Source organism: Rana temporaria, chromosome 5 (genome assembly GCF_905171775.1).
Source record: "Rana temporaria chromosome 5, aRanTem1.1, whole genome shotgun sequence".
Taxonomy (NCBI): domain Eukaryota; kingdom Metazoa; phylum Chordata; class Amphibia; order Anura; family Ranidae; genus Rana; species Rana temporaria.
Window position 1 is genome coordinate 301,315,191 of NC_053493.1, and position 23,751 is coordinate 301,338,941.

Consider the following 23,751-nt stretch of genomic DNA (forward strand, 5'->3'; position numbering starts at 1 on the left):
TGTACTGGCAAAACCGCTCACCCATCTCTAATTTTTATTCTCACACCAGCTTTTATTGTTTTGGTACAACGCATAGCAAAATTAGTCAGAAATTATGTTTTTCCTTTTCATTTGCTTATTCAACAAAAACTTTACAAAATGAATTAAAACACATTATTATTTTTTTTCGTTCTTTAATGAGCCGTGAAAAATATCTAGCTTAGGAGAGGGTGGCGTTGAGGCTGAATTCACCCTGACTTGCGATAAAATGCAGGGAAAATAGATGTACAATTCCACCCGTTTTTTCTGCATGTTTTAACACGCTGATTCGTGCAATGCACTGCATTTAGCAAGATTTCCTGTGACATCACATCCTATGGGTCAGCGAAGGAGTGCGTTAAGATCTGATCTTATCTTTGTAATCTTTTTGCTGGGTGTTGTACAGGATTTTATGTGCCGGGCTACAAAGTCCTGACATGCTGACAGAAAGCAACTGCTATTTTCCTCACTCTCCAGTCCCCCAAAGATGGCTGCTGGTATGGGTGTTTGTAAGGGACAAAAACACAAAGCAAACTTGGCTTTCTTTACTTGCGTTATGCTGAGTTCTACATGCATTGACCTGTGTTCTGTTGTATTGTAATGCAATGCAGGTCAATGTTGCAGTTGTTACTAAGGCCCCATTCACACCTAGGCGTTTTTACGCCTGAAGCGCACTGCTCACAAACGCCAGAGGGGAGAATTAACATTATTCCCTATGGTGACTGTTCACACCTGAACGCCCAAACGCCTGTCGCACGAAGCTCAAACAAGTCCCGGACCTTTTTTTGTCGCGCGAATCGCGCGACAGCGGCGTTTGAGCGTTTTTTTCCCCCATAGAAAGTAATGGGAAACGCGCGTATTGAGCGTATCGCGCGACAACGGGCGTTTGCTATGGGCGTTTCGTCGCTTTAATCAATAGAACTTGTCGCCCATGCAGAAGATTAAAAAAAATCTACCAACATAGCAACAAGTGATGAAAAGATGATAATTTTTCCTATTGGCTAAAATAAGAAACGCCGAAGTACAAAAACGTCGCACGACGCTGTATGCAAACGCGCAAATAAGCATGAATACGCCCGAAAAAAAACGCCTGAAAAAACGACCGAACGCCCTACGCTCAGGTGTGAGAGCTGCCTGTATTGTATTTGTTGACATTTAGGGGTTTAACTTTTGCCAAAAAGTACCTAAAGCAAAAAATGGCCTGGTCATGAAGGGGGGGGGGTAAATCTTCTAGAGCTGAAGTAGTTAAAAACCTAACTCTAGGAGTTGAAAATATTTCACCCTTGCAGTTGGCTACACCCCCCCCCCCCCCCCCCCGCTTTCCTTCCTGAACTTCAAGGATTATATGCTTGTTATGTCTAGAAGTGTCCTGTAAGGCTAGGTTCACATCACGATTTTTCCATCCGAAAAACGGACCGTTAAATCGGATGGAATCGTATCTGTCAAAATCGTATGTAATCGTATGTCAAAAAAAATCGGATCCTGATTTTAAATAATGTAGGTTTTTTTTTTTTTTTTAGAACAAGGTTTCCCTTTCTGTAGCATAATATACAATAAACTGGTTCCCAACAAATCCGTTCCTAGTAATTTGTGTTGTCTCCCATTAGTAACATTATATCAAACAGTCATTGATTTTTTTTCACAGACTTGTGCGATCTGATGTATAAATTCACTGAATAATTTCACTCCGCTTGTTTTTTTTTATAAAAAATAAATTAAGAATATATATCCCTCTACCCTCTGCTTATACATTTCCCAAAGTTCCCAAAACTTACATTGAGCTATCACCCTATTGGCTGTAAATGAGAAGATGTTGCCTTTGGAATAAGTACAATTTCAATAAACATTGTAACATTGTATTTTTAAATGTACTTGCTTCTAAAGTAACATTTTTGCAGAATTTTATATCGGAACTACTGAAACAGCTTCAAAATCCTTACGGCTGATCACTGTATTTTAATTACAAAAAAGAACATTTGGAGATAGATAACCATAAAAGTCTGCTGTTGTCAAATGAAGTAAAAATCCGATTATTGTAATTGTATTTTTAAACGGAAAATTTAGTTCTGTGGCTGCAGGGAATACTGTATTAGCATGGCAAATGTTTTACCTTTATCGCAGCAGTTCTCTTTAGTACATTGGCGGCGTTAGCGGAGAATATCTTGTCACCCTGCAGACTTTTTGGGCACTTTTTGTGTGTTGAGAATCCAGCTGTGAACGGAGAGGGGGTCCTGTGTTTCCCACCATGAGTAGCCCGGAGTAGATCTCATTGTGCAGGTCATTGGGGACAGTAGCAGCAGAGAAAGTGGAAAAGTCATTACCAGGCGCTACAACGATGGTCCTGCTTATTCTGCCGAACATGGCAATCATAGACTGTCCTCCAGGGAGAGATCAGCTTCATCTTCCCTGAGGGCTAGAAGAGTTCTCCTGCCGCTTGCTGTCACTTCACTTCTCCTGCTGCTGCTACTGTCCCCAATGACCTGCACAATGAGAACTAGAAGAGTTCTCCTGTCGCTTGCTGTCACTTCACTTCTCCTGCTGTTCTCACGATTGTAGGTTTGAAATCGTATGGCAAACGGATCCATTCACTTCCATTCATTTAATTTAGGTCCCCAAGTGCATCCGATTTGATCCGCATCCGATTGTAATACGATTTTAAATCGGGACCAAAAATCGTGGGCAAACACGTTTTTTGATACGATTTTAAATCGTATCAAATCGTATGCGGATCAAATCGGATGCACTTGGGGACCTAAATTAATGAATGGCAGTGAATGGATCCGTTTTGCCATACAGATTTGGACGATTTAAAAGCAAAAATCGTGAGTAAAAAAAGGATGACAAAATCGTGGTGTGAATGCACCCTAAGCTGTGACCAGCTCTGGCCACACTCTAGCCCAGTATTTCTCAATTCCTGTCCTCAAGGTACACCAACAGGTTATGTTTTCAGGATTTCCTTTAGATTAAACAGCTCAGGGCTGTGGAGTCGGTAGATAAATGTTCCGACTCCGACTCCTCGGTTTTATGTACCTCCGACTCCGACTCCTCTGTATTAATATGCGAATGTATTTTATACATTCCTTGAGGGAAAGAAACGCAACCTACCACAGGACTACTGTCTGGGAAGCCAACAGTCTACTGTATTGCACAGTTTAAGCAAAAGACAAACACAATGAAAACAATCAAGTGGCTGGATAGTAGCAGCAGGCATAAACATCAGGAACAGGATCTTTACCAGTTCAAAAATACAAACCACATTATTTGGTTGTTTTAGAACAAAAACAAAGCTTATCTATAATGAAACAAAATCTGTAAAACCTAGAAATGGTTTATATTAATCTTGAAATGTAGTTCTAGGCTTAGCAAATGCAAATCAATTCAATGTAGAGTTCTAAGGAAGAGAATTGCCTCTGCCAGATCCTCTTTCATAGAGGCTCTTAAGTCAGACTTTATTATTTTTAGGGCTGAAAATAATCTTTCGACACTGACTTGGGTGGGTGGCATTGCAGTAACTATTCTGGCCACATCACTAACGATCTCTGGATAAACAAGGATGGCTTCTTCAACAGTAAGTTTTGATGAGCGATCATACTTTTCAACTTCTTTTAGTGCTTTATAAAACTCCTGTTGGAATTTTTTTATTTGGACACTTACTGGTTCTCTAACATGCGTTCCCTGTAAAAGCAGAACACAACACTATGGAAAGTATAAGTATTGCAGCTCCTAATTGTGCGTTGCGTGCCATATAGTGAAGCACATGAAAAGCGCGCTTATTCACGGTCACTTAACCTGTTCGTTTTGCGGTTACGTGAGGCACTGCATGCATTGGTCTTTATTCTTACAGTAGAGAAGTCATTAATTATAACTTTTTGTGAATTGGGACATTTAAACTTGCTTTTTTTTATTTTTTATTCCAATCTAAATTTAGTAGGAGTCGGAGTCGGAGTCGGTGCATTGTTTGCCGACTCCGACTCCAGGTACCCAAAATTTCCTCCGACTCCTCGACTCCGACTCCGACTCCACAGCCCTGAAACAGCTGTGGTAATTACTAAGGCAGTGAAACTGATCAAATCACCTGTGCAATATAATGGAAAGCCTGAAAACATGACCTGTTGGTGTGCCTTGAGGACTGGAATTGAGAAACACTGCTCTAGCCTTCTTAACGTGCAAAACAGGGTAATGTCCATGTATTGTACATTACATGGAGGCTCCGCCCACAGACCAGAGCTTGGGGAAGAGGGGGTGGGTTCAAGGACTGAGTGTATGGTAAGTTCAGGCCTTTCCATGTGGGGAGGCCCCACTGCAAGGGTACATTAAAAGAAAAAATATTAAAGTAGATGTTAACCCTCACATATACCCAGTGAAATGAACAGCCTCAGATGATGCACAGGGATGAAACAAATCTCCCTACATAGGTTTTATATGTATCTCGGCTGTCTTAATCTTTACAGTGATGAAAATAAGTATTTGAACACCCTGCTATTTTGCAAGTTCTCCCACTTGGAAATCATGAAGGGGTCTGAAATTGTTATCGTAGGTGCATGTCCACTGTGAGAGACATAATCAAAAAAAAAAAAATCCAGAAATCACAATGTATGATTTTTTTAACTATTTATTTGTATGATACAGCTGCAAATAAGTATTTGAACACCTGAGAAAATCAATGTTAATATTTGGTACAGTAGCCTTTGTTTGCAATTACAGAGGTCAAACGTTTCTTGTAGTTTTTGCACCAGGTTTGCACACACTGGAGGAGGGATTTTGGCCCACTCCTCCACACAGATCTTCTCTACATCAGTCAGGTTTCTGGGCTGTCGCTGAGAAACACAGAGTTTGAGCTCCCTCCAAAGATTCTCTATTGGGTTTAGGTCTGGAGACTGGCTAGGCCACGCCAGAACCTTGATATGCTTCTTACAGAGCCACTCCTTGGTTGTCCTGGCTGTGTGCTTCGGGTCATTGTCATGTTGGAAGACCCAGCCTCGACCCATCTTCAAAGCTCTAACTGAGGGAAGGAGGTTGTTGCCCAAAATCTCGCAATACATGGCCCCGGTCATCCTCTCCTTAATACAGTGCAGTCGCCCTGTCCCATGTGCAGAAAAACACCCCCAAAGCATGATGCTACCACCCCCATGCTTCACAGTAGGGATGGTGTTCTTGGGATGGTACTCATCATTCTTCTTCCTCCAAACACGGTTAGTGGAATTATGACCAAAAAGTTCTATTTTGGTCTCATCTGACCACATGACTTTCTCCCATGACTCCTCTGGATCATCCAAATGGTCATTGGCAAACTTAAGACGGGCATTGACATGTGCTGGTTTAAGCAGGGGAACCTTCCGTGCCATGCATGATTTCAAACCATGACGTCTTAGTGTATTACTAACAGTAACCTTGGAAACGGTGGTCCTAGCTCTTTTCAGGTCATTGACCAGCTCCTCCCGTGTAGTCCTGGGCTGATTTCTCACCTTTCTTAGGATCATTGAGACCCCACGAGGTGAGATTTTGCATGGAGCCCCAGTCCGAGGGAGATTGACAGTCATGTTTAGCTTCTTCCATTTTCTAATGATTGCTCCAACAGTGGACCTTTTTTCACCAAGCTGCTTGGCAATTTCCCCGTAGCCCTTTCCAGCCTTGTGGAGGTGTACAATTTTGTTTCTAGTGTCTTTGGACAGCTCTTTGGTCTTGGCCATGTTAGTAGTTGGATTCTTACTGATTGTATGGGGTGGACAGGTGTCTTTATGCAGCTAATGACCTCAAACAGGTGCATCTAATTTAGGATAATAAATGGAGTGGAGGTGGACATTTTAAAGGCAGACTAACAGGTCTTTGAGGGTCAGAATTCTAGCTGATAGACAGGTGTTCAAATACTTATTTGCAGCTGTATCATACAAATAAATAGTTAAAAAATCATAAATTGTGATTTCTGGAATTTTTTTTTTGATTATGTCTCTCACAGTGGACATGCACCTACGATGACAATTTCAGACCCCTCCATGATTTCCAAGTGGGAGAACTTGCAAAATAGCAGGGTGTTCAAATACTTATTTTCCTCACTGTATATGCTGTTTAGAAAGTGCACATCATGTTAGAATTTTCACTTTTTCATTCAGCAGTAGCAGTGTAATGTTGGATTACACAGGGAGAGGGCTGATTTGGAAGAAAGGCACGCACACCTCCCTCCACATAGGCAGAGACTTTCAGAGCTGTTCTGTGAGTAGAGCAGCTTTCTGCTAATCTATTTATAGCACCCACCCTGAAACAAAATTCAGGCTTGTTTTATCACGTGTGTCTGAGAACTTGTCATAAGTTATGCTGATGACAGGAGAAAGCCATGGGGACATAGGGCTTTGAAGAGAGATAAGAAAACACTGCAGATATACAGTGCCTTGCGAAAGTATTCGGCCCCCTTGAACTTTGCGACCTTTTGCCACATTTCAGGCTTCAAACATAAAGATATAAAACTAATTTTTTTGGAAGAATCAACAACAAGTGGGACACAATCATGAAGTGGAACGAAATTTATTGGATCTTTCAAACTTTTTTAACAAATAAAAAAACTGAAAAATTGGGCGTGCAAAATTATTCAGCCCCCTTAAGTTAATACTTTGTAGCGCCACCTTTTGCTGCGATTACAGCTGTAAGTCGCTTGGGGTATGTCTTTCTCAGTTTTGCACATCGAGAGACCAACATTTTTGCCCATTCCTCCTTGCAAAACGGCTCAAGCTCAGTGAGGTTGGATGGAGAGCGTTTGTGAACAGCAGTTTTCAGTTCTTTCCACAGATTCTCGATTGGATTCAGGTCTGGACTTTGACTTGGCCATTCTAACACCTGGATATGTTTATTTGTGAACCATTCCATTGTAGATTTTGCTTTGTTTTGGATCATTGTCTTGTTGGAAGACAAATCTCCGTCCTAGTCTCAGGTCTTTTGCAGACTCCATCAGGTTTTCTTCCAGAATGGTCCTGTATTTGGCTCCATCCATCTTCCCATCAATTTTAACCATCTTCCCTGTCCCTGCTGAAGAAAAGCAGGCCCAAACCATGATGCTGCCACCACCATGTTTGACAATGGGGATGGTGTGTTCAGGGTTATGAGCTGTGTTGCTTTTACGCCAAACATAAAGTTTTGCATTGTTGCCAAAAAGTTCGATTTTGGTTTCATCTGACCAGAGCACCTTCTTCCACATGTTTGGTGTGTCTCCCAGGTGGCTTGTGGCAAACTTTAAACAACACTTTTTATGGATATCTTTAAGAAATGGCTTTCTTCTTGCCACTCTTCCATAAAGGCCAGATTTGTGCAGTATACGACTGATTGTTGTCCTATGGACAGAGTCTCCCACCTCAGCTGTAGATCTCTGCAGTTCATCCAGAGTGATCATGGGCCTCTTGGCTGCATCTCTGATCAGTCTTCTCCTTGTATGAGCTGAAAGTTTAGAGGGACGGCCAGGTCTTCGTAGATTTGCAGTGGTCTGATACTCCCATTTCAATATTATCGCTTGCACTGTGCTCCTTGGGATGTTTAAAGCTTGGGAAATCTTTTTGTATCCAAATCCGGCTTTAAACTTCTCCACAACAGAATCTCGGACCTGCCTGGTGTGTTCCTTGTTCTTCATGATGCTCTCTGCGCTTTAAACGGACCTCTGAGACTATCACAGTGCAGGTGCATTTATACGGAGACTTGATTACACACAGGTGGATTCTATTTATCATCATTAGTCATTTAGGTCAACGTTGGATCATTCAGAGATCCTCACTGAACTTCTGGAGAGAGTTTGCTGCACTGAAAGTAAAAGGGGCTGAATAATTTAACACCCAATTTTTCAGTTTTTTATTTGTTAAAGTTTGAAATATCCAATAAATTTCGTTCCACTTCATGATTGTGTCCCACTTGTTGTTGATTCTTCAAAAATAAATACAGTTTTATATCTTTATGTTTGAAGCCTGAAATGTGGCAAAAGGTCGCAAAGTTCAAGGGGGCCGAATACTTTCACAAGGCACTCTGTGTGCCCAGCTCAAATTTCATGAATCAGGTTTACATCCACTTTAAACCCAAAAGCATACATTTATTGCTGTTTACCAATTCTTTGATATGATGGCTGCATTAATTTTATTTTTCAGGCTTGCTTTCCTTTATTTATTTTTATCTGGTGATCCAGCCAGTAAGTCTGTTGCTTTTCAACAGAACATGCTGTCAAGCAAATGTAGCAGAGTGTTGAGGCAAACCATTTAACACTGACAGGGGTGATAACAATTTTATTTATTCCTCTTTATTCCCAAAGAAAAAAACAGTTGCTGTAACTGCAGTGAGAATTGGTGTGGCTTCATTTTGATAGTGTATCCAAAACAGCTAGTACATCTAACATGACTCCCCCCTGTCCCAGACTGACAATACTGCTGTCATCCAGAGTGGAGGCACACTAATACAGGAGGCTATTGGGTTTAATACCACTTTTAAATTCCTGGAGTTGGACTTTAAGATGAGCATTTTATTTATACATACAAAGGGCCAGATTCACAGAGCAGATACGACGGTGTATCTCGGTTTCTATCTATGCGACTGATTCATAGAATCAGTTGCGCATAGATAGCCATAAGATCCGACAGGTGTAATTGTTTTACACTGTCGGATCTTAAGATGCAATACCGCGGCCGCCGCTGGGGGGAGTTTGCGTCGTAAACCAGCGTCGGGTATGCAAATTAAGAGTTACGGCGATTCCCGACGGTTTTTCGCGTTCGCTACTTTGCCGCTAGTCTAGTTTCCCGTCGCAAAGTTAGTCGTTTTTTTTGGTGCCTTAACTTTACACAGCCATCGTATTGCTGTATAAAGTATGGCCGTCGTTCCCGCGTCGAAATGTAAAAAAAAAAAACGCTGTTTGCGTAAGCCGTCCGGGAATACGGAATTACGCTACGCGCGTCGCCGTTCGAAAAAATGATGTCACGGCAGGAGTTCGGAAACGGAGCATGCTCGGTAGGTCCAGCGCGGGAGCGCGCCTAATTTAAATGGCACACGCCCATTTAAATTGGCCCGCCTTGCGGCGTAGGTTTTCATCGCAAGTGCTTGGTGAATCAGGCACTTCCGATGAAAAATTGCGGTGGTGTAACGTATCTACGATACGTTACGCCGCCGCTGCCCTACGTGAATCTGGCCCATAGGTTTTTGTATTTTTGAAATGATTTGCATGTTCAGAGACTGGCTTGAAGCTTGAAATAAAAGGGTAGAGGAAGTGTGCTCCTTATGCTGTGTTTTCATTTGACTTCATATGTATGAATACATTTCATGCTTTGTGTGACCCTTTCACTAGCTGTGACCATTAATGGGTGAAAGTGGCATATGGTGTGTAATTGTGACAACTACAGAGGCCTTTGAACTAGCTGACTCAACCTTTTATTGGTTAGCCACATAATGTTCATTGAAATGCAAATTTTCAATATCCAACATCTGACTGCCCATTCCCTGTGTGTTTGCTAAGCAAATGTAGTAGTTTAGGTATTCCATTGCTAAGTAAACCAACAAAAATAAAGCCACATTTAAATTAGAAGGCATTTTGAGTTTATCTATTGAAACAGATCTACCTTTACCTGTCGGAAGTCAAACTTGTAATATGATCTTCTTGTGCTAACCCTGCAAACAGTAAAATGGTTGTAAACCTCAGTCATGAAATATGAAAACGGCATATCCTTGTATAGTGTGTACTTGGCAAAGCACTAAGCGTCATTTCTGTGTGCTGCCTCTATCTGCATGGGTCACTGCTGACTAGGGTTGCACCGCCGTTACCACTTTTTAAAAACCGAATTCAAGTATTGATACTTTATTTTTTTCAAGTACTCACCGATAGTGATACTTTTTTATTTTATTTTTTTGTGACCGTTGCACTAATATGCAGCACTGATGACACTGGGTCACAAATGTTTTATTCTTTTCTTCTTCTTTTTTTTACTATTTATATCTTTCACAATTCATTATTTTAAGGGGGGGGGGGGGTCAGTGTTTTTTCAACCTAAAAAAAGATAATTTTATGTGTGTGTGTGTGTATATATATATGTATGTGTGTGTGTGTGTGTGTGTGTGTGTGTATATATATATATATGTATGTGTGTGTGTATGTGTGTATATATATATATATATATATATATATATATATATATATATATATATATATATATATATATATATATATATATATATATAGGTAGATCTCAATTTTAAAATTTTTTTTACAGCCCGGGAGGGGGGGCTTTGGTGAGATATTGGGGGTTTAAACCCCCCCCCCCCCCCAAGCATCTCCCCTTTGAGAGAGGAAAGGGGACTGAGGACAGATATTTCACAGTCCCTTTCTCTGTAGCCTCAGCTGCACTGAAGATGAATGGAGAGGAGACGGGCTCCTCTCCATTCATAAACTGAGACATCGTAAACAAAGTTTACAATGCTCAGTTAAGGAAGGAGCCGGTAAATGACAGATTTACCGACTGCTTCCTCCGCTCTCCAACCTGACAGTTTTGCAACAGAGGGGGCGGTGGAGGAGCACAGAAGGGGACCTGGAGGAACACAGAGAAGGGCACAGTTGGGGATGATTGGTGTGGCGAGTTACAAGCATCGACCTCCCAGTATAGTTTTCAATAAAGCTGAAGGGGGGGGGGGGGGGGAGAAGAAAGAAGCAGCCGTCATCTGCTTTATTGAAATCTATATAGGGAGATTGGTGCTTGTAACTCGCCGCACCGATCTTCCCTGACTGGCCAGGTATCGGGTCAAGCATCGGAGCATTTGCACAAGTAATGCTCAGTATCTGTACCGATACTAGTATCGGCATTGGTGCAACCCTACTGCTGACAGTTTTTTCTGATACCACGAGAAAAAAGGTGCCGGGGGGGGGGGAGCTCCAGCACATAGCCTGTGATTGACATCCTCTGCTGTGTTCCTGTGTGCTGTGAGAAGGGATGGGGGGGGGGTGCCCCTTCCCTCCAATTAGGAGGGGTTCAGGTGTTCACCTTTAAAAAAATAAATGCAAATAATGAACTAAAATCATCTTATGCCTGGAGGGTACCACCACTCCTTTGTTCTTTTATACGCTCCTAACATTTGTGTGTAGAGAAGTATACACTGTAAAGTTTGGGGGCAATCTATAGCTCAGTAGGATTAAGTGCATAAACCGTTTGGGGGGGGGGGGGGGAATACTTTATTTACAGACAAACCAAAATAAGGCTTTGCTCAGCACACAGGGAAAACTATAACACAAAAGTCCGCTTAGCTTCAGCATCAAATAAAAGTCTGCTTGTCTTCAGCACAAAAATAAGTCCAAACAAAAGCACATACAGTTTGTTTGTAGACGGGTCTTCGCCCCCGAATTTCAACAGTCCTCACTGTATTCTTAACAGCTCCCAGCAGACTGCCAGCTCATCTTCACAGGTGCAAACCCCATACTCCTCCACACACCTCCAGCGCCACTTCCTGTTTTATGAGCTGTTCTCTAAAAGTGTTAACTCCCTGTGTGCTGGCTCCCAGTGGTCAGGGGTGGAGGCTCTTTCCCACCCGAATAGCACTTAAGAGCCTCAGAAATTCCGGGCCCCAAATGACTCTATCAAGACAGAGAGGACTGTGAGCCAGTCCTCTCTGGATTAACTCTTACGCCGGGAATCCCTCATCCATTTTGGGTGACCCCCCTGAACACTCTCACAGCTCTTTAAAGGGACCATAGCCCAAATAGTGGTGCTGTATAGCACCTGTCCAGGACCCAACCCTGGTGTCCTGTACAACACTTATACAGAATATTGATATACCAGTTCTCTAATATCAATTTTTTCCAATATATTGTTACTATTGTTTTTGATTTTTTTTTTCCACCCAATTATCTTGATGCTAGGACGTGCAGAAATATTGTGCTGCTCATTCAGTATTACCAATGAATTATTAACCGCTTGCCGATCGTATAACTTGCATATAAGACCGCAAGGTGGCTCTGCTGTGCTGGATCACTTACCTAGTAGGTGATCCGACATTTCTGGATGGGGGGAGCACATGTGTGTCGTCGGCAGTGCCCTGCTCCTGCTGTAATTATACACAGCAGGAGCAGATCTGTGAGAATTACAGACTTGATGTCCGCCGGCACTCGCCAATCATCCAGCAGAGAGCCAGAATGACTTGCTGTCTATGTAATCAAGTAAAAGCACCTCCCACAGTATGGCTGATATCCCATCGAACAGAGATCGCATGTGATTCACATCCGATGTTGGTCATCGCTGCAGTTTGAAATGGTACTTGGAACTCTTTCGCACTGAGGCAGTTTTCAGGCATTTTTCAGGTGCTTGAAATGTGCTATTTCAAGCACCTGAAAACTGCCTCCCATTCTCTGCAATGGGTGCTTTCAAACATGGATGGTGCGCTTACGGGACGTTTGAAAAAATCCTGCAAGCAGCATCTTTGGGAGCTCTGTATACAGCACTCCCAAATCGCCCCTGCCCATTACAATGAATAGGCAGTGCTTCCGAAGCGCCTGAAAAGTGCTTTGAAATCACCGCAACACAGGAGTTTTTAACCCCTTCTTTGGGGTTAAAAGCACTCGCTAGCGTCCGAAAGAGGCGCAAAGCAAAAACGAGCAGTGCTTTACTGCCAACGACCAGCGCTTTCAGTTTGCAGCTTATCAGTGCAATTTAGTGCCTGAGAATAAACCTGTTTTTGTAAGATGCGTATGGGTGCCTTTGAGAATTAATCAAACGCATCTCCTGCACATCAGGGTTCTTATAATTTTCTGTATTTCTGAATCCGAGGACAATTGAGCCTAGTACACACATGCTGAATCTTCTTGCGGCATCAGCCGCTTCAATAGAAACCAGCCAACATTTGGCCCATGTGTATGGCAGCTGGTTGCCAAAGGGTCATGTCCGAAAAAGGTCTGCCAACTGGTTTCCTATTGGAGTGTTTGGGACGACCCCCTGTCAAAACACAATAGCACAGCAGGGGAGATGGCTGTACCAACATTGAATTGTTAGTATGGTGGCTCTGACCTGCTGGATTGAACGATAAAAAGCTAGTAGTGTGTACAAGGCTTTAATAATGTACAAATTATTTGATCTTTCAGCCAAAGTAGCTAGATATTTTAGTTACATTATTGTGTTAGTGATTTACGTGTAAGAATTGCTTAGTAATTGGCATTGATAAACACAATGATTTCATTTTTATATGCTTTTGTATTCTCTGTAAAGAAAAAAGGTTGTTGTGTTTGCCTTTTATTTTTTTTATTTTTTTTTGTGTATTTTGTGCGTGTACTCGAGAGAGGAGCCGGACTGCAAGAGTTGGGAGTAGGCAGGCCTCCCCCAGAGGCAATCTGCCACCTTTCTCCATGCCCCAGGTGGCAATGGCGGGTGTGTGAGGGGGTCCTCCCACACAGCCCGCCCTACCTGCTCCGCTTTGAAGCCCAACGGGGCAGAGGGACTCCCTATATAGGGAGTGAGAGGATTAGCCCGCTCAACCAGCCCCGTTAGTCCTTTGCCTCTCTTTTTAGGGACTGCGTGGTCAAAGTGCGTGCATGTTAACCCAATTTCGAGTGCGTGTGTAAGTGTGGTGTTTTTTTTGTGGGAGGGGGGTGGGCGTACTAAGCGCAGGCTTACCTCGCATAGCACACCCACCGGGAGCCGGGCTGAGACCACCTAACTCAATCCACATGTAGCCGAGACCGGGATCCGAACCCCTAGCTGCAGAGGTGAGTTGCTTGTCAGCGCAGTGCCAATCGCGTTGAGCCACCGCAGCTCCCGTTTGCCTTTTATTTTACCAGTTTAGCAAAGATTATATTTGGTCTAATATGTAACTTCTGTTAATATTGTTTTTCTTTTATGTGCTTTCATTTAGCCATGTCTCAGATTTGTTATTCTTTACAACCCCCTTTAGGTGACGGAGATACAGGACTGGAGTGCATCAAGTCCACACAGTGCTGCTTATGTTCTCTGGGACAATGGTGCTAAAAACCTCTACAGAGTTGGCTTTGAAGGCATGGTAAGTAGTTCCAAGATTACATAAAAACAAGGAATGTTAGGAGTGGGGGAGGTAAGTCTCTAATACAGTGGCTTTCTTTTGTATGCTCCTTTCTCTTCTGTCTTTTGTTACGTCTGCTACTAGTTTGGTGCTTCATTTAAGTTCCTTTGTCAGCTAAGCAATTGATACTTATTCAATAGGGTTGAAATGGTTGGTGTTTTGTGTATTTTGATCATCACAGCTGTTCCAATTCTACATTTGTATCTACTTAAGCTGGTCAGCAGGGACCGATTCAAACTAATTTATGGCCAGGCTGATCCATCGATCGACAACCAGCTTGTCGGATTTTTACATGCGATTATTGCTAGCAATAATCTGTGTTCTCAAGGGATGCAGGGACGGCTCCTCGCCCCCGGGAGAACACAATGACACCGCAGGATGGATTCCCCCACCAACACTGATACTTTTGTTCAGGGAATTGAGCGATTTTCTTTTCTGCAACCCGAGGTTGTAGAAAATTGCAAGCATCGTTTTTTTGCTGGAAAAGCATAGCATGCTGGAAAATTTCTGTTTGAACTTTTCAGTAACTTTACAAACCTCCATTAATAGATTCCTGACGTCACAATATACATCAGTAGTATCATTTTGCAAACAGACTGTAATTTTATGATTAAAAGCAGTCCTTGACCTCCTGCCAGGTGACTTTGCCAAGGCTGAGATGATGTTCTCTCGTGATGGAGGCAGGACAAAGCATTTTCCACTAAGCCAGGCATACATCGAACACAATTTGTTTGGTTCAGCAGCGAGTGAACCACCACAGAAAGCCATAAATGTTTGTTGCCAACATTCCTAAATTGTGGAAAATATATAAATATCCCCCCCAAAGGTACTAATGGGACTTTAAAGCGGTGTTTCACCCTAAAAAACAAGTTTTTAGCATGCCATCAAGCATACTAGCGCGAGCTACAGTATGCCTTTCTTTTTTTTTTTTTTTGAGCCGTACTCAGTTTAATCCTGTAGTGAAGTTTCAGACTCCCCGCTGGGGATGGGCGTTCCTATGCAGAGGGAAGATGATTGACGGCCGACTATGGCGCGTCACGCTTCCCAAAGATAGCCGAAATAGGACTTGCCTCTTCACGGCGCTATACGGCGCCTGCGCACAGACATCGGAGCTGACTGCGCAGGCGCCGTGACGAGGCAAGTCCTATTTCGGCTATCTTCGGGAAGCGTAGCGCGCCATAGCCGGCCGTCAATCATCTTCCCTCTGCATAGGAACGCCCATTCCCCGCGGGGAGTCTGAAACTTCACTACGGCAGTAAACTGTGAGTACGGCGCCAAAAAATAAAATAAAGGCGTACTGTAGATCGCGCTAGTATGCTTGATGGCATACAAAATTTTTTTTTTTTTTAGGGTGAACCCCCGCTTTAAAGGCAACTCCACACATAACACAAAAAGATCACCTGGTCTCTTTCCTCCCCCTTTTTTCTTTATAATAGCTGGCCATGCTCAGTGGTTCCCAGGGGGGATCCCAGCGTGGAACCCCGGCTGTCTGTTTGGGGGCACCTGAGACAAATCAAGCTGTGTCACAGTGAAACTTCTTCATACACCTTTGACAATTCACAAATGCTTTTCATAGGGATGAACTACATTTCTGTGACGTTCTCCTAAACACCCCTGAAGAAAGGGTTGAACCCTTGCTAAAAGGCGTCACGTTTATAGAGAAGACAGTGTCACCAATATGTACATACCCTAACACAGGGGTGTCAAACTCCATTTCATCGTGGGCCGCATCAGGAATTGCCCCTAAAAGGGCAGGCTGTATCTGTAAGATTAGATGTCCAGTGCATCCTCTCCCCTTACATTAGATGTCAAGCGCCTCCCCACCATCAGAAGTTGTCCTCCACTCTCCCTTACATCACAGTGTACCCCCCTTTACTTATGCTGCTGCTGGGAAGAAGCTGGAGGCATTGCTTGAAAGCAGAAAGTAAGGATCTGGAGGAGGACCAGAGGAGGGCTGGAGCTCTCCTGCAGCTGCAGCAGAGGTGCGAGGGCCACATGAAATGGCCTGGAGGGCCGGATTCGGCCCGTGGGCCTTGTGTTTGACACCTGTGCCCTAACAAGTTGACAATTTTATCGCTTATGATTTTGTTTTTATCATTCATGCTGACGATGCACTATACTGTTTTATATGTAGGTAATAATAAAGGCTTTATATTTTATATAATACAAGTTTGATAGTACGTTGCCTTTAAAGTGCCATTAGTACCTTTTGGGTGTTTATATATTTTCTGGTTCAGCAGAGAGTGGTCGAATTTCGATTTGTCTATGGGCTCTGGGTCTGTACAGAAGTTGATATACCAATCGACGTCTGTACAACTACCCTGTTGGATCGCTCTCACTCGATCAGTGCTGCAGGCTATAGCCTGCAACTTTGATCAGTGTATTCTGATGGCAGGGAAGTCTCCCTGTTGTCGGACTACAAAAGCTCCGTGAAAAGGATTCCCTCATCCACTTTGAATGTGTGGATGGAAGGAATTGAGTCTTTTTTTTTTTTTTTATTCAACCCAATGATTGAATGAAAAGAATCTTGACTTCTCCTCTATGGGGTGCCTTAGTAGACTATACACCAATAATCTAAATGCAACATTCTAGCAATACAACAAGTCACAAGGTGAAAGGCTGCAGCAGGAGCTGGTTTGTTTCATTTCTGAACAGCCACAAAAACATTTGATGTTAAAGGGTTCGCTACCACAACATTTCATTATCCTGATATGTGCCTGCTGTAGCATGTGAAATGTAGCAATATGAAAAAGTATCCTGTTCTCTTTTTATTGCTTCCTTTATGTGAAGTCCCTGATGTTCCTGCCAGTCCCTATGCTTTCCTAATAAAAACTGACCACACTAAGCAGGATAACACAGTGGTCCGTTCTCTAGCTGTGCTGCTCTTCTCCAATGATCAGACTTGTCCCGACACGCCTCCCCTGCACAGCCATTCACTGGGAAGCTCAGTGTGCTGCCACTTCTCCTCCTCCCAGCTCTTATGCAGCTGAGAACAGAGGGAACGTGATCACTTAAATAAAAGGGGAAAAAAGGTATTTGTTTTTTATATCTATACACAAATGTTTTGCCTTTCATTTCAGTTTTTAACCGTGTTGTTTTACAAGGTGATAGTTTTCAATCATTGTAAGTTCACTGTAAAGCCCAACTTCTGACATATTTGTATAGTGGATCCTGTCCAGGAGCTTTAAATTTATTTTTCTGCCTACCCCCAACAGTGACAAAACTGCTGCCACTCTGGGAATACCTATTAATATATATGTTACCTCTAATGATGAGCATCCTGCATTTGTATGGCTTCCGTTTACTGTACGAATTCTATTTTCCTTGATGCCGGATACTACAAACTGCTCTCCTGGAGAATCCTATTGTTGGCTCTCTCCCCTTCCTCTTTCCTCATCCATCTGCAAAAAGTTTGGTATTCTTCTCACAGAACGCAAGGTGCTCTGTGAATGTACAAGGGTAAAGGAGAGAGAGGCTATTAAACGGCACCTCCCTTTGTCTGTTCAAGAAACCCCCTTTGGGAAGTGAATACAAAGCTTTTTGTAAAAGGGTGTGAGGAGAGGCAATACCGGGATCTTTTACTGTATGAGAGATGTAACTTTGTCACATCAATAGAAGAGCACTGTGAGTAATATCCTGCATCAATGACGATAGGTTTTTTTCATTAAACAGTCATCCAACAGAATCGGATATACTTTATATATAATGCTTCTTTCTTTTACATGTACTATTACATCTTATACAGTGTAAACACATACATTATATTATGTAGCTGGCTGGCCAACAAAAATGGACAAATCTGTGTCCTCTCAGTTATGTAGTTATCTCAGTTATGTAAAATGAAAATGTTACTTTTTGTTTTCAATAAAAATAATCTGAATTAAAAAAAAAAAAAAAAAACGATCATCCAAATATACAATACTTGTCATTAGAGATGACATTAGTCATTTACAGGACAGTAAAAAAAAAAATGGAATAAAACTTCCTGCTATTATTGGGTATCCGCATCAAACCCACAACTGGTTTGCCAAGAGTGATAATTATTAAAGCCTAAGTGCAGCCAAAATCAAAAACAGAAATATCAGCACAATGGACATAACTTAGTCAAATATGATGTGTCCCTTCTGCTGATTCCCCTGATGTTTAGTAGTAAAGATCCTCCATTCTGGTTCCCCGCTTCTGTAGTCTACTGGTGCGTCAAGAGTTGTTAATACGAAGGGGCTGTCACAGGCTCTCCTCAAGAGAACCTGACTATGCCTGCCCTTTCCACCTAGCTTCTCCATTTATTGAAGCTATACCACAGCTTCTGTGACTGAAACAGGATCTATGAAGGAAGGGGGCAGAGCTATCGATCATCTGCCCATCCTTAATTCTTTGATAGTGTTTCATTCATAGAAGCAGTCATATGGCTGCATAAAGAGGCAGGCATAGTCAGGCTCTCTTGAGGAGAGCTTATGACGGTTGTAATAACATCCACCGCACTGTAAGATTACAGCAACGGGCATGGAGGGGAGCAGGGTATAGGAGGATTACTAACTGTAGGAGAATCAGCACAAGGGACATATCCTGCCAACACTAAGTTAAGTCCTTTGTGCTGATTTTACCGTTTTTGATTTGGGCTGAACATAGGCTTAAAATGTAAGTAGTTTAATGAAATTCTGTAAAATGTATAGTTTAAATGCTTGAATATGTATTTGTTCTGTTTTTCTTTTAGTCGGATCTGAAATGTGTGCAAGATGCCAAAGGAGGATCGTTTTACAGAGACCATTGTCCTGTACTGGGTGAGTGAGGATTCATTTTTATGAAGCCACCAGCAGTAGTTGTTAGGATCGCTGTAGCATCCAAAAATTGAAATTCTAACTTTACAGTAAGGGCTCTTATTGTTTTATTTTATGCAAAGCCTTTATACCAAATGGAACAAGAATTGTTTCTATAACAGCTTAAAAGGTGTTGGATGGAGTTCAGCTTCAGTTTGTGAGTCAGGTAGTCAATCTTCTCCACAGATTGACATGGCTGCTTCTTTCCTAAGGTGTCTATGTTGCTTCTGCATCCAGAGTAGAGCAGCAATAAAGCCCCGTACACACTGACCGCTCAGGTCGGAGCCACGGTACTAACAATCCGATGTTTGTACATCATTCTCCCTTTCTGTGCTATTGTGTTGGAGGGGGGGGGGGGGGAAGAACACTCCGGTCAGCGCTCTCTGCCATTGGCTGAGAGGGATGAGTGGGGGCTGTTCAGCTGACTATTTTTGGTCATGACTCTTCGACAGAAGCCGGCCGACCGAATGTCGGCTAGTTTCTTTTGTCCCAGCTGATGCCGCCCAACATTCGGCCCATGTGTAATAGGTTTAAGATAGTAAGTGAGTTAATGGCTCGATCATTGGGTGAAAATAAAGCAAAAAAGCAAAAAAAAGAAAGCAGCTATGGCATTTAAAGGAACACTAAAGGTTTGTTTTTTATTAGATCAATTGATTGCTGTAAGCTAGAGCATTTAAATATCACTTGCCTCGTTTTTCCTTTTGACCTCCAAAATACAGTAAACCAGGTTTGAAAATGCCATTTCCTGTCACTCCTCTTCTTGCTTTCCACCAGCATCTGAGCCGTTATGCATGGTGGAAAGCAGAATGTGCTCACCCCCTCCCTATGACTACAGCCCTGCGTGAGGATGATCTCTTATCCCTCACAGGTATGGAGGCTAAGCCTAATGGGAACTGTAGGTCCCATTAGGCCGTGGTGTAGCAAGAATGAATGCGCACCGCAAACCAGGAAGTCAGTGAGATTCAGGAGTGACGGAGGTGAATAAAACGGCTCGATTTGAACAGGTATCAAACTAGTTATAATGCAAAACATTACTTTCTCTTATCGTCCATGGACGGACACAGCTCCTTAAATCTTGACAAGTGGGTTATGTTCCCTGTTTACAGGAGAGGACTAGGCAGAAACATGTTAAATAGTTAAATACATGTTACATTAACAGAGTTGAACAGCCCCGCCCAGGGGGCGGTCCCTCCAGACATAACCCTCCTCACTGCAGCTTGCAGCCTCAGTTTCGTTCTGCCTAGCAAAGGAGAAGGACGTATGGCTCCCTTTGGGCCCAGCGCCCTGAGGAGAAATTTTATTTTATTTTACTTTACTTTTTCTTGAAGAATCTTCTTTCAACTGTTGGCTGAGAGACAGGCTGGATATTATAGATCCTTGTAGTCTACTCAGTCCGACCAGCAAGCGTGGGCACACCTTTGCAAAGAGGCTTGGTCTGCCACGCCATACCTCATGACTCCTGAGGTGGCCGGTGAGCTTTGCTCCGAGGTCCACATATGACTGAGCTGTGGTGTTGTCTCAATCACAGTGGACCGGGCCGACAGCTACCTCCATTGCGGTTGTAGGTCTGTCAGGAATGCGTCAGCGAGTCCTCGCTCGGACGGGTAAGTACAGTCCCTCCTGCTTCGGTGGGTTGGTACAGCTGGGCATTCCTGGGGTTTGGGGGTCCCTTCTCCCTTCCCTGCTCCTTTCCCTTGCTGCATTGCTAACATTGCCGCTGTCAGGGGGGAGGGGGCCTTCCTGAGGGGACTGTGTTATCTGGCCTGTGCTTTTTCTTTTTTGTATTGGGCTTTCCTGTGAGGTAAAAAGCCTTGGGATGAGCACAGATGTTTATGATTATACTTCAGCAGACGCTGACTGATTGGTGACACCTGTAATGGTTTTGCTTTTTATGCTGTATCTGTGACTTGTCCTTAAATAAAACAGCCCTAGGAGGCTTTTCCTGTTTAAACACAGGTCCCTGCAAAAGTTACCTCACGGTTCTTTTCCTCTCACAGGCAGCACTGGGCAGTCTCCTCCTGAGGGAGTCCCCTGGTTACCCCTGGTCAGCGCAGCAAGTGAGTGAGAGGCCCTGTATGGGGCTCTAGGAGCTTTTGTCTATTTGTATGGACAGGTGTGCATATTATAATACACACTATGTAAATATTGGAGTCAGTATCTGTGTCCTTCCCCACATGCTGGTGGTGGCAGCAGGTGTTAGCACCTGTGATTCCCACAGAGTTTTTATTGTTAGTCCTGGACACAGTTTGTGCCAGGGTGGGGGTGGACTGCGGGCGGGCGGTAAAAGAGTGCCCCCTTCCCCCGTTATCCCCTGGGGAATGCTCTGTTATGGAGCCATGGACTAGGTACCTAGTTAAAAAAAAAAAAAAAAAAAAAAAAAGGCAGAATAAGGCATTTATGGGTGCGCTTTTTACTGCTGCAAGGGACTCTCCTAAGCTGCATAGTGCAGCTGGGTTTCCGCTGAGGGCTCGGTCTTTTTTGGATCACACAAATCAGACCGCTGGGTAGGTTTTTTCCTTCTGTGCCCTTCTTTGATAACTTCTGAGATGCGGAATGAGAAAAGCCACTGAGGGCTTTTGTAGTCCCTCACCGCCGGGCGGGAACCCCTACTTGTATGGATCTGACTGATAGAAGATCCGAAGTACTGACCCGTTCCATGTTTACCATGCTGGGGTCTGGCTTGCGGCCTATTGTGGCCACTACACTGGGGTCTCAGTGGTCGCTGGCGCTATTTTTTTTGGGAGATTTTTCAATTACATTGAAAACTCCCATTGGCGCCCATTTTGTCGTAGCCACGCTATGGCGCAGCTTACATTGTGCTGGCCTTTTTCCTGTGGCCGCGTTCTGAACGCTCGGCGGCCATCTTGGAGTAGTCCTGACCCCTAGTGCTGTATACAACTCACAGAGTGAGCATTTTGCACCAGACAGTGGAGGAGCACCGACTCTCTCCTGAGGTTATTAGCCTAGCGGACCAGCTGGTCCAGGGCCTCATATAGGTCTGTGATGCTTCATTGAATGCTGCGCCCTTGTTATCCAGGGCGTCTGTTTCAGAATGGTTTTATGCACACGGTGGTGTAGTGCTTAACTCCATTACTTGGCAGCAAAAGAGTCATTGGTTCAAATCTGCACACTGACGCCAATCTGCCTGGAGCTTGCATTGTCGCTCCCTGTGTCTGTGTGGGTTTCCTCCGGGTACTCCGGTTTCCTCCAAAGACATGTGTGCATACACCTACATAATATACATACACACTATGTGTGTGTGTATTATTTAGGGGCAACCCTCCCAGGCCGTCAAAGGCCCAGCTGGGGGACTAATCTGTCCCTGGGTGCATAAGCCGATCACGCCGGCACCCAAATCCTGCCAATGTATATAGCCTTCCCTCCCTGTCTCTAGGTGGGAGGGGCGGCTTGCAGGTTCACAATTCAGTGAAACCTCCCTGCTCTACGACTAGTGGGTCTGCGAGGTGGTCTCTTCGGAGTACTAGATAGGGTTTCCTCCTATCCACAGAACAAAGTTCTGTCCTTGTGTCTTCCCCTCCCGGCACGTCGGTCTGCCTTGGGCAGTGTGGGATTTGCTAAGCTGCAAGGTAATTTTACCTTTCCTGCAGGACGAGAGTTTTGGGGTTTTCTATGGGCCTCAGGCCCTAAATACCTTTGTGAACGTCGGGTAGTTCCGCATGGAATCCATTTGTTCGGTGGTAGCTGCGCTTCATCCGGGGGATGTCCTGACGTCCTCGGACATCAGGGACGCATACATGCATGTCCCGTTTTGCACATGTCACAGTGTTTTTTTCTGTGCTTCGTGATGAGAGAAGGGTCTCTGTCAGCCTGTGGCCCTCCCTTTTGATCTGGCGTCAGCACCATGGGTTTTCAGCTAGGAGCTCGCACTTATTTGAATTTTGTTGGGACAGCGAGGCTTTGCCTCATTGGCTACTTTGACGACTTTCTTCTGAGAGCAGCTTCTGTCTCCGACCTAGTGGATAGGTTATTCCCATTCAGACCCTCCGAAGATTCGGGTGGATGTTAAACGTTTAGGCCAGAAAGTGTAGCTCAGTGGCAGCAAGCCTGCCCTACATGTGTGCGACCCAGGGTTCAAATTATGGGCATGCTAGGTTCCGACTCAGCGTTGGAGTATCTAGTGTTGATCCAGACTCCTCAGTGGCAAAGGTCCTTCTTCCCCTGGAGAAATTGCAGACTCTTCAGTCTGCGGAGAAGGTATTGGCATCACGCAATCGGTCTTCTCTCCGGGCGCCTGCTGGTTCATGGTCTGTGGGTAGCCTACTTCAAGGTGGTACAGTATTCCCAGTTCCACACCCTGGTTTTCCAGTGGAACTACTGTCCAGGTGGTAAAAATCTCTTGTCTCTGAAATCATTAGATTCCTGTGCGCCACCTAGTCAGAGTCTCTCTGAGTTGGTGACAGAGATTCCCGACTCTTCGGTCCGGGAAGTTGTTCCTTCCTTCCAGTGGTCGGTGTTTACGACGAATGCCAGCTCACGGGTTGTGAACCTGGAGGTTCACAAAACTGGGGGGTCCAGTCGGCCCTGAGTCGCTGGACTTGCGTGGACCTATGACCACACCTCCTTGAATGTGTCTGGTCTCGGTAGCTACCCAGGGTCGGGCCTGGCTAGTGCCTGGTGGAAGACCGCCTGGGAATACCAGGTGCTGTCTACTGTTCATTGTCCTACTATTTTAGGCGATCAGGCTATGCTTCTCCTTGTGGTCGACCAATCTGGTTTCAGCCGGACAACGCCACGGCCGTGGCTTCAGTCTACCATCAGGTATGCCGGCAGGCAGACTACTGGAGTCGCCAGATGCTGGACCAGGGCGACTGGTCTTTGTGCTTGGGGTGTTTCGGCTCCCTTGCAGGAGGTGAGCCTCACATGGCATGGATCT

At 44.1% G+C, this 23,751-nt stretch overlaps 1 protein-coding gene across 2 annotated transcripts in view; it reads left to right on the plus strand.

Moving 5' to 3' along the window:
- Positions 1-23,751, plus strand: part of MIB1 (MIB E3 ubiquitin protein ligase 1) — a 110,462-nt gene that overhangs the window by 14,270 nt on the left and 72,441 nt on the right. For both annotated transcript variants that reach the window (XM_040354055.1, XM_040354054.1), the window contains exons 4-5: positions 13,897-14,001; positions 18,755-18,821. In XM_040354055.1, the coding sequence (XP_040209989.1) occupies positions 13,897-14,001; positions 18,755-18,821 (172 nt within the window). The remainder of the gene's footprint in view (positions 1-13,896; positions 14,002-18,754; positions 18,822-23,751) is intronic.